Consider the following 14,019-nt stretch of genomic DNA (forward strand, 5'->3'; position numbering starts at 1 on the left):
CTCCTTTGAGAAAAAAGTGGGATATAACTGAAATTAATAAGGTGTTGGCCCACAAGGCAATGGGAGTATGAGGGTTTGGGCTGAGTCTGGGCCTGGAGTGGACCTGAGGCAGCAGTTTAAGCCCTCAATTTATGCAGGTGTTGCGTTCTGGGGCTGCACCTAAAGCAGTGATGGGCAACCTTTTGAGCTTGGTGTGTCAAAATTCGCCAAAAAAGCAAGCATAACTCGGGTGGTGTGTCACTTCGAGAGAAAAAACAATAATTTCACGATATTTATAGTTTAAATAACAAAAATGTATATTTGTAATATATAACTGTATTTAATAAACCAAAAACTAATTATTTAACCAAACCAAAAGCCCCTTATTTATCATAAAGTGCCCAGAGTTGTTGAGCTTTTGGGGGGGAGCTGCTGACCAAAGTTTTGGAGGTTTTTTGGGGGGTGCAAAAGTTGCTTTGCTTTTTTTGGGGGGGTGCCCAAAAGCTGCTTTGCTTTTTTTGGGGGGGGGGAAGAGAACAGAAATAAATGACAAATAATACCTTCGCTGGAACTAACACGCAGCACCGACATAGTCTACCAAAGCGCCAAAAAAACCAGCACATAATGGGTTAAAAATGACTGCTGTTACACCCAATCATAGTCTGCCACAGCGCCAGAAAAAAAACAGCACAGAAAGCGTTAAAAAACCAATCTCTGGCTACCAGCAACAACAACAGCGGGCTTTAACAGCGGAGACAAGCTCTAGCGGAGACAAGCTGTAGGAGGAGCGGGAGAACAAATAGGGGAAAAACAACAACAGCAGCAGCAGTGCGAATGGGGCGCGTGCCAGCAGTGAGGGCTCTGCGTGTCACGTCTGACACGCGTGTCATAGGTTCGCCATCACTGACCTAAAGCCACAATTGCATATGGTCAAAACACATTGGGTGCAATAGCAGATGCTTTCCCCCCTGGACACCCGCCCCCCTTTTTATATATTTTTTGCCAAGTGCCTTAAACTGAATGCGCAAAAGTTAAATGTGTGTCAGTTGCGGGCTTACTGTACTTTGACTTCTGTCGCAAACTGAAATGTGTTAAGTACAAGGGAATTTTTCGTGGTAAATCAAACCTTATTACTGCGTCAGATATGCAATTTTATTCGCTGGCCATATTGGAGGACTGTCCTAAGTCACTCTCTTCTCCACGGTTCTGCATTAGCTTGCAGGCAAATTTGAAAACTCCATATTAAAAATTAAGCAAAACCACTTTTTGACACGAATTTAAGACCCACTGGGTTGGAAAGCATGGGAACCTTTGCTACTCACTTTTCTTGCTGGGTTGTAAGTTACTACACAATCACAGCTCCAGTAAAATCCTGGCTTTTTCCAACTGAGTTTAGTGGGTAGCCCTTGCTGCCCCTTCAGCCCATAAGAAAGTTTGTGACTGAAACTGGCAATTCAAGAAATGCACTTGTGTCCCCCTTGATCTACAATCTAGGCAGCTGAGCAGCTTGCTGTTGTCTCCATAGATCATGGGTCAGCAAATTAAGGTCCAGGCCGGATCTGGCCCAATCGGGTGAGTGAAGAGCTACATGGAACAAGGGGGAAATAAAATATCTATGGTACATCAGGATCTGCTGCCCCTGTAGATCCTGCCACCTGAGGTGGTCACCTTACCTTGTCTCATGGGTGAGCTGTTCCTGCTCGTGTCCAGTCCCTGTATGTATTCAGATTTTAGTGCAAAATGTGTATCCTTATTGAAGGATCTAGTTAGGTTTGCCAACTTCATCATTTCCTGGGGTGCCATATTGGCCTCTGCTGATACTGTACTGGAATGCTTTCTAGTGCAAGCAGATGGTCTTGAACTGTGGGAGGGGGTTGTTCTGGCCTTTTTTTGTATGTGTAGAGGCAGACCTCCACATTCCAGGCGCATCAGTTCATTTTGGGCTTCGTCCTTATTTTATTTTCTTGCAAGTTGCAGGTTTGCATTTAACTAGCAGTCCATACCAGGCATTATATGTGCATGGCAACAAAATAGGTCGTCGGCAGTTCAACAATTTAATACCGGTATATGTTTGGTAACATAGACTGAATTTGTAGGGGGTGATCCAGTTTGTAATTTACTTGGAACTCAGCCATAACATCAAGTTCAGATCTGATAGATGTCAGTTACAGGCTGTCTCAATGTCATGGTCCAACCTAGGAATATTCAGATATTAAACATTTGGCTAAATTTATCTTTGTTACTACTATAACATCTTATGTAGGCTATGCTTTAGGTTATGAAGTACCAGTCAATATGGTTATGAAATACCAGTCAAGCTGCAGGGTCATCTGTAAGTATTTGAACCAGTCTGGGATTTGCTTTGCTCACTTTACTCAAGCTATAAAAATTACATGCCCCTGGCTGCTTGTACGAGTAGGCTCTCCTGGCAGAAAGTGAATTGAAATGTAGAGTTAAACCCCATAGCTCCCAAATACTTTGACAGAGCCAAATAAAATACAAGGAAACCTTTATTTTCAACTTTTATCAAGATTTTTTTGTCTTTTTTCCAGCTGTTTCAGAGGACAAGTCCAGTCAGTTTTTGTATTAAAAGGATCTTGATGGAGGTAGCTGTGTCTGTCCTGACTTTTGCTTGCACTCGTCTTGGTAAACAAACTCAAAATAAAATTAAAATCAAGGAAGTGTGGGCCAAGGTGATGCGCGTCGCAGCCAGGTCTGTGTAACAGATGTGGCGCTGCAGCCTCCAGCAGTCACTATATACAGAGTCCGTCCAATGTCCCCTTATCACACCCAAGTGCAATCCAAGTGCAACTGGCAGCTTATGGAGAATTGCACTTCCTCCTCTCTCCAGCCACATCCCCCATGCAGGGAGGACATCATCTGATCAGGAGTGCCAGGCAGAGGGGGGGAAGGGGGTCAGAATTCAAACAAGGGTGTGTGTATGTCACTTCAGCTGAATCGCTGGGTTGTCAGCACTGGGCAAGCGTTTCACTGCTGCTGAGCCACCTAGGGCAGAAAAAAAAGAAGAGGAACAAGAGCTTCTTAAGTGCTGTGTATTTCCTGCAGAACCCACCCAACCTGGGGCAGTCGCCAAGGGCCCCCTCCCTCCGGTTCGTGGCCAGGGTTAGGGCGGAAAGGGAAAGGCAGCAGGTCTGGATGCTTACCTGCTGGGGCGGTGGTGGCGGAGGAGGCTCACTGCTACGGTTTGCCAAGCGGCTGAGGATGTTGCGCTCCGACATCTGGAGACGCACAGCCACTGGAGGAATGCGGGCAATTGTGGCGGGCAGCCGCGTCACATCGGCCTTCATGTCGCTCAGCAACTCCTCCAGCTGCTTCAGCACTGGAAGAAAAAAGGAAATTCTAGACTTACCTGTGAATTTGGTCTCCATAAGGGGAGGGGGGCAGCTAGTCTTTGGGGAAAGCTTCTCCTCTGGGGCCAGGAAGGCAGGCTCCAATTTTGGATTCAAGGAGGAGGGACAAACCCCCGCTACTCCCCAAACTGAGAATGCACCTAGGCCCAACTAGAAACTGAACAGCTGAAATCTGAAACAGTTCTCTACATCTAAATGGAGAGAGCACAGCATAAGGGGTGGCTCCAGTCAGCCCAGAAGCAATCCTCCCCTAGAAGTGTTACTGCATTTGGGAGTCTACAAGGTAGAATGGCACCGCAGAATGGACCTAGCTGCCCTCTTTTCCTTGAGGAGAACAGAAATTCACAGGGAAGTACAGAATTTCCTCTTCTCAATCTTGGGGTGGGGGAGGAGAGGGCAGGTAGCATTAGGTTGCGAAAAAGAGAAGTACCTGTCTGGAAACTGGAAACTACTCTGTCACTTCCAAAGGGTATGCAGCCATATATGAAAAATATCACCCAAAGACCCTTTCAACTTAGGCAAAAAGTGTCTTAACACTGTCTGGTAAAGTCAGACATCGAAACCCATGTGGTAATTTTTCATCTCTCTTCTTAAGAGGAGAGCTCTCCCTGAAGGATGGAGAGGAAATAGTACCCCTTACAGAAGGAGCAAAAACACTCCTGCAAACATGCAAGCTGCTGAAGAGTTGCCTAGGTTGACACTTTCCAGTATGCCAAGGAAGCTGTAGGCACTTTCTTGCCCTATGAAGTATTCTTGGTTGAGACAGATAAGACCTCTACTGCTTAATGGACAGTGTTGTTTACGGAGTACTCAAAAGTCCTGCAGGCATCACATGTATTTCATGACGAACAAAGGTCTATAGCAAAACCTTACCCACAGGAGATAAAGAGATTATGAAATCAGTCTCTGAGGGCTTGGGCAGACAGTGGAGATGTCATTTGGGACAGTAGTGGAGGAGTGCTACTAGCATGCTTGCAGAAGTCTGCCTACTGGGAGAGAGACTCAGTTTATGAAGATATTCACATTCCCTAGTGGAGAAGCAAAAGATCAATGAGATTTTCATGCAGCTGATTAAGAATCAACGTCTTTGTAGTGTTGAGACAGTAGTTACCACACCTTGGGAACAATGCCAGAGAGATGGAGAACAGATAAGTAGGTCATCCTTCCACTTTAAGGCCACTGGGATCCTGCTGAAGACCAAAGGGTTTGGCATAAAATTTGTTATTGGTTCTTGCAGCTGAAACGAAAGCACCTGCATGTCTGCTCTTAACAAGGATGCGACAGTAGGCCAGGATGACACTGAGCAGGAGAAAGGAGCATATGAAACTTGTCCAGGAACTGCTTGCCATGCTTTAGTACCCAGCATAGTCGGTGTGTTTCACCATTTTTCTTCAGGAGTATCCCCTTTCTGAGACAGAAACGATTTTTTGACCTTAATTTCCAGCACTTTGGAAATCCAGTGATGTTTTGAAGGTACTATTGGATATATAGGAGATCTTCTCTAAAATCTGTCTCAGCATCTTGGTGAATCTTAAAGCATAGCTTCTGGAGATTAATTTCATTATCCATTGGTGATGGTTGTTTAGATGTCCATGAATTCCTTCATGTGGCTTCCAACCATCAGGCTCTTGCAGGAAAAGGGGTGGGGCACAATAGATAGTCAGAGTTTGGACTTCCTTCCAGAGCAGCAACCCGTTTTGGATCTCTCTGTATCTGCTATTGTTGCAATATGGACTTAACCCCCATTTTAAGACATTAAAAAGCAGCAACGTGGTTTGGAAGATCGATTTGTGCACTACGAAGCTTTACTTTCTACTAAAGACTGCCTCCAGAGGCCTTAGACTTTGAATTTACACCTTATTTTGGTAGCAACACAGTTCAAGGCAGCCCTTTTGGAGGCCATGAATCTGTTATCTAGTTATATAAGGGTCCAAAGATGAATCACCAAGAAACACTCCCATTCAAGGCAGCATTTATCTCTCCAAGCCATCCTTATCTAGCATCACAGAGACTTGTGTAAAGGTGGTTCTAGTGATAATGAACTCCATGCAAGGTTATCTTAGCGTCATAGCTGAGGAATCGCACATTTCTGACAGGGGAGATCCAGACTTGTAGTTCTGTTGGTCTACCAACAACTCATGTGCTTCAGAAGAGCACTGCCTTGGAAGCAAGATCATCGTAGGGATGTCCAACTTGGGAAAGAGTCCACTCTTGTGGGATGTCTTCAGTAGCTGACAGAAGTTCTCTTCTTTCTGGCCATGTAAATAGTGCTTATCCCCATGAACAATAATAATAAAATGACCTAGAACAGATGTGCTCCCAAGATGCACTGCACCTTCTACCTCTTTGGGGAGTGGCACTTCTGCCCCTGGAGCAGGTATGAGAAAAATGAGTACTATCACTTCTACCTTTGAATGAGGGATTCCTGCTCCTAAACACTCTCTCAAGAGTGCATTTCTTTTTAATAAGAGGCAGAAGAAACATTTTGATCCACTGCATAAAGGTGTGTGTGTGTGTCGGGGGAAACTGTCTCCCCTTTAATGGGAAGTCAGCACCTCTTGCATACCTTCCCTCAAAAGGATGGTTGCCTCAGGTAATGGAAGCATCTTCCCCAGAGAATGGGCTCTGCAGTAGGGCCTTCCTTGGGGGTGTTACCTGGCCTTCCTGTATTTCCACAACTGTTTTTGTGCCCTTTTGCTGAAGGGAGGCTATACTGCCTCCCACTGTATCCTCTCCAAGAGATAATGGATGTGAAGGAGAGAAGCCTGTGCTGCAGCAATGTTCGGCTGCAATCATATGATGACACCAGCCCAAACACATTCTCATTGGCCATGCCAAAACATTCCCCTTCAGAACCAGTGCTAAGGTAGGCCTCAGTGGGAACTGACATATAAACCCTGACCCATCTCCTGCTTCCAGCAGCAAAGTTATGTCATCTCGCTTTTTGTTGCTTTGCAATTGCAAGACAACCAGGTTCTGCTGGAGCCTCCCCAAACCCAAAATCATTTGGGGATGTAAGGGAGTTAAAGCCCCTCTTCCTTGTTTTAAAATTGGAGTTTGCCTTCTGAACCTGGAGGAGGGTCCCCCCCCCCCCCAACACTAGCTGCCCTCCTCCCCTAGAAGAGAAAGAGAAGTTGCACATTTAGAAAGACACAAGCAATGGGGGGTGGGGGTGGAGGGAGGCGGGATGAGGTGGGGCGGGGGGAAGGGGCCAGTGGCACACAACAGAAGTCTGCCCTCACTCCATGTGATCTCCTGCCGACTCCTCACCTTTGTGAAGCACCGCATTGGCTGGTTTGTTTCCAGCCATAGACTCCTTGGATAGATGCTGGTGGCTCTCAGCTAGGCACTCCACCTCAGCAAAACGGGTGTTCAGGGCCATAGAGGGATGGGATGGATCTTCTGACATGTTCAGGTAGGCAGCTCTCCTTAGCTGTTCTTCGATCACAAGTGCCTGCTCCAGCAGCTTCAAAAGAATTAAAAAACACAGGATCCTGAGTCCAGCTCTTCAAACTGCTGCGAGGCTCCCTCCCAGAACAAGGGAGGCCTTTTCTCACTTGAGCCACCCAGCTTCCTCTGCAGGGTCTATGCCAATTGCTCACTCTTGTCCCGACATGCTTACGCACAGTACTAGGAAGATCAATAGTGTTGCCAAAAGGAGAAATCTATCCATATGCTAAACTCCCTCAGAAACGGCATACCACCACAAAGTTTACTGCAAGCCTATGAGGAATGGTTGCATAGCTTATGCAATCTTGTACCGCCACACAATTTGTTCTTTAAACCAAAACGAAACCATGGGTTCAGTAGCTAATACTGCATGCCTATGCCAGCTATACAGGCGTGTACTGGTATAATTAGGTCAAGAAGGTAAGAGCAGATTCACCCCTTTGACATCTGCAACATAACCTGAAACAGAATACACAAGTTTGGAGAGACTTGTAGCTAAAGGCTAGCTGCAGTCCAAGAATTACCACTGTGCTCCTGGGATCTATAGTCCAGTGTGTTGCTCCAATTGTACCAGGTACATATAGGATGAAGCCACTCAGCCTCTCAACAGGTGTTTGTTTGTCTAAGAAAGGTGCTTTGGCAAACATGCCTGCATATTTTAAAAAGCTTACTTATCTTGTTTAAAATATATATTGGTGTGAGTTTGTGGGAGAGACCATCTCCATAAGAGCAGCTCAGGAGGATCTCCATTCAGTTTTGCTTGTGTTTAAATGCCATGCCTTTCACAATGTTTAATTCAAATCCACATGTATCTACAGAGTACTCTTTTCTTAATTAGAAAGCCTAGAGGAAAATAAGCTACTTTGCTCATTGGAGAAAACTCAAGCCACCACTGAAATATAGCATTCAATTCATAGCTTCTCACCTTAAACCTCCTGGCCAAAAATTTGTTCTTTATCTCCAGGAAGTTGCCCCTGTTCATTTCACCCTTGAAAGGTTCATTGAGGATGGCGTAACGAGGATCATTCTGGATATCTTGCCAGCGAGCGTAACCGTGGCTGAAGTTGGCCAAGCTCAGAAGAAATAATTTTGGAAATGCACTGTTCCAGCAATTAGCATTGCTTTTAACACTCATAGAGTGTCTTAGTGGTGATATTATTATTTATTACATTTCTGAAGACCATAGGGCAGTGTACAATATAAAAACACAAAAATACATACCATACATACAACCCCCCCCCCCCCCGAGTTTATAAGGCCACAGATTGTTTAATTAGCCAAAGGCCGGGGAGAAGAGGAAGGTTCTTGCCTGATGCCTAAAAATATGAAATGAAGTTGCCAAGTGTGCTTCCCTGGAGAGATTATTCCACAAACAGGTAAAGCCACCACAGAAAAGGCCCATTCTCGTATTGCTGTCCTCCAGACCTCTCATGGAGGAGGCACACGAAGAAGAGCCTCAGATAATGATCACAGGGGCTGGGTCATTTCATTTTGGGGGAGGCGGTTCTTGAAGCATTAAGATTCAGTATGGAGATAGTGTTCTTTTTTCAATAGGAAGAAGTCCCCTAGATTTTTCAAAAGATGCAAATCATGTACCAGGCTCCCATAGCCCCAGATTTACAAAGCAGATGCTAATGCAATCACCCTCCTAGCTGCTCACCTCCTTATGTCAGCTTTCTTCATCCTACTGCTCCTCCTGCCAAACCACTGCTGCAAAATTTGCTGGAGCATAGCCTGCCTGCACCAGAGAGCAGTTCTCGGTTTGGATGAAGCTACTATACAATGGCAAAGTGGAGCTTGCCAGACAGAGCAGGCAGACTGCCTTAATAGATGATGAGAATGACACAGGAACAGCAGCAATTGCAGCAGGAAACCTGAAAATCCTTCAGAAGCCAAGCAGCAAACAGTACAGTATCCTAATGCGAGCAACTGAGTGCACATACGTACGTTGGTATGTATTATTGCAACGTGCAGATGCATTTATTCTGGGAGAGCTGGGTTCAGATATGTGAAAACCTGGGTTCAAATCCTATTCAGCATGCAATACGTGGGGAAGTTGCTCCTATCTTAACCTACTGAGTAAAAATGATGCAAGGCTAAAGTGAGGTAACTCAATGTACTGTGCTGCTTATCTTCTTGGAAGAAGGATGGAATATGAATAGAAAGCGGCAAATGCAGTGGACGAATGCAGGCAAAGCTGCAATGGCAGCTTAGGACCTGCCGAAGCCGTTTGCACGGGGCCACACTCAAAGTCTAGGGCTGGGCTAATCCTGAAGATGCTGGAGAAAGGATACTTTATGATTCCTGCCAGGAGCCAGTAGTCATGGCGCCGGTGCCAGATCTCATAGGTCTTCTTGGTAACAGTAGCTGCTCGCTCTTCATTTTGCCACAGGGAGTGCAACTCTGCAAGAGGAAACAATGTCAGAAAATTATTTTCTCATAACCGAGTGAGACCTCGCTTTCCCACAGTCAGCAGCTGCACCCTCAGCCAGCCAGTACCAGTGAAGCCTCCGTCTGCAATGTTGAACATGAACCGCTGCTTCAAGGCTTTCTTGTGCCGGTCTTCAGAAGGCTCTTTAAGTGTCTCCCCGTTCTGCAGCATCACGACATCCTTCTTGTCGTCTTCTTTCTTTTCCTCTGCTTAGAGGGGAAAAGAACTTGTTAGTTAGCCCCCGGTTCTCCGCAGCGACAGTATGCACAGCCAAGGTCATACCAGCCATTCCTAGAATGCTCACCCTTCTCCTCAAGGTTAATTGTTGGAGGCTCAGGGTTTGACTCTGCAGGCGTCTTCTCTTCCACCTTCTCTATGTCAGCTGCAGGAGAGGGAGGTTTTAAGAATTGAATGCATCCATCCCGATTTAAGCCGTGGCTAATTCAGTCCCAACCAGGTTAATCTTGGTAGCCCTGTGAACTCTCCTTGACATTTACCAGAGAGGCCCCCCCCCATGCTCTGGAATGCCATATGTCTTGCACATGCATCTATGAATTAATAGCCATACCTTTGCTTTCTGTTTCCATTGGCTCCTCTTTCACTTCTACTTCTTCTGGTTTCTTCTCTTCGGTTTCCACAGCATTCACAGGGGATTTAGCCTCCTGTGAAGGGGTCTCTGTTGCAGGAGGAGCCTGCTGAGTGGGCAAGAGAAAGAGAGAAGGGTGTGTGTGAGAATCTTACTCAGTGGAGTGTAAGAAATGTACCAACCTCTGTGGTCAGGTTTCACAGCATAATCAGGCACAATAACAAACGACTCTCTCCCAGCCATGGACACTGTTCACTGCTTTATGGAGTTTTGCATTTTAAAAACAAAGCATTTATCTTTCAAAATAGATGTCTTTCTTCAGAATCCTGAAGTAGGTGCGGAGGAGTAACTGATTAAAAATCACATTTCCATCCCCCTCTCCCAAAGACAATATGCCCCGGGGGATAACAGCACTTGAAAGCTGAAGAACCTCAGTCATCGGCAGAGTATTCCAAAGATCAGAAGAAGAAATACATTTATTTAGCAGCAACATGAAGAAAACCCTTGAAACTCACCTCAACCGGGGATTCATTCTCAGCAGTGGAAGCAGCAGCAACAGTGGGACTAGTCTCCTTCTCAGGTTCTGTGGGCTCCCCTTGATCCTTGGTAGTGACCCCCTCTTCTATTTTCACTACCTCCTCTATAAATCAGTAGGGGAGAAAGCAGAAGTAGTTTTCAGCACGCACCACTTGGGACTCAAAGTCTCTATACTCTGATCCTCTGGAATGCCCCTCCTCCCACGCAGACAATCCACAGCGATGTCCTCTTGTGCCTTTGAGGGCTAGCCTTAGCTCCAGGAAGCCCTCCTAAATTAAGAGTTGGTTTGATCTATGTCCGCCCCAAGTCCTCTGTCGCAGCTGGAAAGAGGAGCAGCATTGAAGGCTGGACAGGGCTCTTTTAACAAAAACACAAATGCAGGGCTCTCACCAGTTGGAGGAACAGGGGCAGGGGTATTAGGCTGTGTGTCTCCTGGCGTAGAGGGAGTTGGGGTCTTGGGGGAAGGTGAGCTGGGCTGCAAAAGCTTCTTGTTCTCCTCTATCTCTGCTAGCTCCGGCATACTCCAGCGTCCATTCACATGCTCAAACTCTTGCACCTAATGGGGCAGGAACATGGAAAACACATTTTAGTCGTTCAAGTTCAGAACCAATGAAATGCATCAGTGTCCTTCTAAACTCCGGAAATAGAAACTGGGAGGCAAAAGGGATCACCGATTAGTCCATCCAATGCATATATGAGGCTAAGGGCCATCTAGAGGTCTCTAAAAAGTTTGTTTTAATACCCACCTTCTTGCGTATGAGAGACATGACCCCTATTCGCGTGAGGACGTGCTGTCGGGACAGGCCCTCGCGTGGGACACCATCAGCAAACGTTTCTGCACCGTCCGCTCCTGGTTCACACAAGTGGCGCATGAAGAGAGAGACGTAGGCCCTAAAGGAGGGAAGGGAGCCTTAAAAAGACTGGTAGCATCATGGCTGCATAAACCCTCGATGCAAGTAATTCCCCAGCAAGACTCACAATTAAAGTGTGTGCAAGTTCTCGACCAGCAATCTCCCTTATTCCACGCAAACAAGCTTGGTTTCCAGAGACTGCTTGTCAAATTCCATCACTCCCCAGCCCAGACATGGCTAAGCAAAGTTTGTTCCCCTAATTCCACTCTCTCTTGGGCATTACAAGTGATGCCTCCTCCAACCAGCACGCCAGACTCACTTAAACTCCTTTTCTGACTTCCCACGGAGGTCCCGCACCAGCCACTGGGTAGTAAAGGCATCCTGGGGTGGCATCCCATAGCGCATGATGGCATTGAGGAAGGCCTTCCGCTGGCGAGCATTGAAGCCCAGAACCTGAACAGGAGAAAGGAGGGGGGGAAGCTTAAATGCAGCAGCAGCAGCCCCCACAATCATAGAGGCTAAAGTGTTCCACAAAGGATCTGATTTTGTTAATTTGGAAGATTTCTATGCCAAACCCTCAGTATAAAACTCTCAGAATTTTGGGAGTATAGAACTCTTAAGAATTACCTCAATGTTGCCTCCTACACGAGCAAGGAGTGGGGGTAGGGGCTTGTCTTTGTCATTCCTTAGGCCTTTCCGACTAGGCCGGCGAGCAGCTAGCAAGACAGAAAAAGGGAGAAGTACCAGTTTAAGACAGTATATTGACTCAGATGGAGTTTGGTATGCATGGAAAAGCATAGCAATCATATAAAGAGCTTCCAATCTGTTTCACTTATTCAATTTATGCCTGGCCTTTCATCCAAGGAGCTCAAGGCAGGATGTTTCTCACCCCACCCTAACAATATTAAATCCCAGCACCCCTCTAATGTTTGTGAGGCCAAGAGATCACAATTGGTCAAAGGTCACCCAGAGAGCTTCATGGCCAAGTGGGTGGCCTCTCTAGTTCTGCTCTGACTGTCTACCCCACTCCACCACTCTAGCTCAGTGCATCTCTTTATTGCACTTTCCCAAAATCAAAGAGTCAAAATGCACAACACCTCAACATACCTTCCGACCTCTCATCAAAATCTTCATCTCCTTCCTCAGAGGCTACAGAGTAATCAGACTGATTATCTGACTGGTCATCCTGCCAATCTGGAAAGATAAGAGAATGCCCAAAGTAAGTGGACTGGGAAAAACCCAAACTTTTTAAATATAAAACCATTTCCTCCAATCTCACGCACGCACAACTACCTCGGTCTTCCTGCGAGCCATCGTTGTAGTTGACCTGCTTGCGGATGCGTTTGCCCTTTCCCAGATTCCTGGCCAAGTCTTCCTGCTGCTGCTCATAATGGTGACGAAGCAGCTTTTCCCAATAGTCTGGATCCACAGACTCCTCTTGTTTGATAATCTCCCGTTCGACCTCCTCTTCCTCCTAACATAGGAAAATTAGAAAAATGAAGAGGCAATCCTGAGCATACTTACTCAGAAATCCCAATGCCTTCAAGTAAAGCTGTCACCCTAGTAAGGAGGTTTAGGATTGAAGCTTCAAACCCATGCATGCTCCAGAATTCCATCTTCTAGCCGCCAGCTGTGAATGCCTTTGCACCAAAAAACAAATGAATCAGAAAGCAGACGGTAAATTCTCACTTACCCCCATTTCCTCTTCACGCACCACATACTGGGCCACCTTGAAGGAGCTCAGGTACTCATTCATGCCCTGAATCTCAGCATCCTCCGTCTCATCCTGGTTCCGGTCCAGTAGGCGTTCAATTGCCTTATCGTCATAATGGATGACACTGCCATCCTCATTTTCCTTGATATCACCTGGAGGAGGAGGAGGAGGAGGAGGAGGAGGAGGAGGAGGAGGACAGTCGCTGTAATTAAGGAGCTGTTGGGTTGCTGAAAGGGGACAGAGCAAAGGCTCTAACTAAAGGAAAGTTAATCACTTCACTCACATTGTGTCACATTACGTAGATTCTTGCCACTTTCAGTGGCTTCGTCTTTGAAAAGCTCTTCAGTACCAAACTTGAGGATGTCATCCAGTTCCTGTTTAGACATAGAACCAGTCTTGGAGCCTAACCCTGGCCTCACAACCAAATGGGTCAGCATCATTTTCTTCTTGGCCACTTGCGTGATCCGTTCTTCAACAGATGCTCGTGTGACAAAGCGATAAATCATCACCTTCCTGTTTTGTCCAATTCTGTGAGCACGGCTGAAGGCCTAACATAGAGAAAAAGGTACTCTTTCAGTCTTCATTCATTAAACATGCTTTTGCTGTCTTTGGGTCCTTCAGTTTCCTTGCCTTCCTAAAGCAGACCCATCCCTTTGCCCACTGCCATATTAGTATGCCTTCCAAGCTATTTCAAACCACAGCTTAGCATTACAAGAATGATCCTAGGCAAGTTTCCACACCTCCTGCAGAATAGCAGGAGTCTGAAAGGTTTTACTTTCACTTTACACTAAACACAGATGGCATAGCCATCCAACCCCCTTGTAATTTTTTCTTCCTTTTAATGGAGACCATTAGAGTGTGCTTTTACTTCAGAGTACTTTCAAAAAAGCTCAGGATTCTACTCATCACACGGTTTCCCGGTTGACTCTTCTAACAGCATTAAAGTCAATCCCAAGCTATACACAGCATATTCTGCTCAGCTTTCCCACTTCCTAGCCTTTGTATAACTTCAATTCCTTCTGATTCCTCCCTGTTCTTTAGCCATATCCAAAAAAGATCCCCTTGCACCTTCCTTTATACTTGCGTTCTTTTTATCCCTT

The 14,019-nt window shown here is 46.0% G+C and overlaps 1 protein-coding gene and 1 non-coding gene across 9 annotated transcripts in view; both read right to left on the minus strand.

Moving 5' to 3' along the window:
- Positions 1-2,471: 2,471 nt before the first annotated feature.
- Positions 2,472-14,019, minus strand: part of CHD4 (chromodomain helicase DNA binding protein 4) — a 28,171-nt gene continuing 16,623 nt past the window's right edge. For 3 of the 8 annotated variants that reach the window (XM_060269139.1, XM_060269140.1, XM_060269138.1), the window contains exons 24-39: positions 13,203-13,467; positions 12,899-13,071; positions 12,313-12,679; positions 11,833-11,921; positions 11,525-11,658; positions 11,101-11,245; positions 10,745-10,910; positions 10,333-10,457; positions 9,800-9,926; positions 9,536-9,613; positions 9,300-9,440; positions 9,095-9,203; positions 7,726-7,858; positions 6,621-6,816; positions 3,144-3,319; positions 2,472-2,985 (exon numbers count right to left, since the gene is read on the minus strand). In XM_060269139.1, coding sequence (XP_060125122.1) covers positions 2,968-2,985; positions 3,144-3,319; positions 6,621-6,816; positions 7,726-7,858; positions 9,095-9,203; positions 9,300-9,440; positions 9,536-9,613; positions 9,800-9,926; positions 10,333-10,457; positions 10,745-10,910; positions 11,101-11,245; positions 11,525-11,658; positions 11,833-11,921; positions 12,313-12,679; positions 12,899-13,071; positions 13,203-13,467 — 2,442 coding nt within the window. In that variant the 3' untranslated portion in view covers positions 2,472-2,967. The remainder of the gene's footprint in view (positions 2,986-3,143; positions 3,320-6,620; positions 6,817-7,725; positions 7,859-9,094; positions 9,204-9,299; positions 9,441-9,535; positions 9,614-9,799; positions 9,927-10,332; positions 10,458-10,744; positions 10,911-11,100; positions 11,246-11,524; positions 11,659-11,832; positions 11,922-12,312; positions 12,680-12,898; positions 13,072-13,202; positions 13,468-14,019) is intronic. The other 5 variants (XM_060269145.1, XM_060269144.1, XM_060269143.1 and 2 more) reach the window with 5 other exon arrangements.
- On the minus strand, positions 10,575-10,707 carry LOC118075510 (small Cajal body-specific RNA 11). Its single transcript, XR_004691388.1, has one exon. It is a non-coding gene; the product is annotated as a small Cajal body-specific RNA 11 (non-coding RNA).

Source organism: Zootoca vivipara, chromosome 16 (assembly GCF_963506605.1).
Source record: "Zootoca vivipara chromosome 16, rZooViv1.1, whole genome shotgun sequence".
NCBI classification, from domain to species: domain Eukaryota; kingdom Metazoa; phylum Chordata; class Lepidosauria; order Squamata; family Lacertidae; genus Zootoca; species Zootoca vivipara.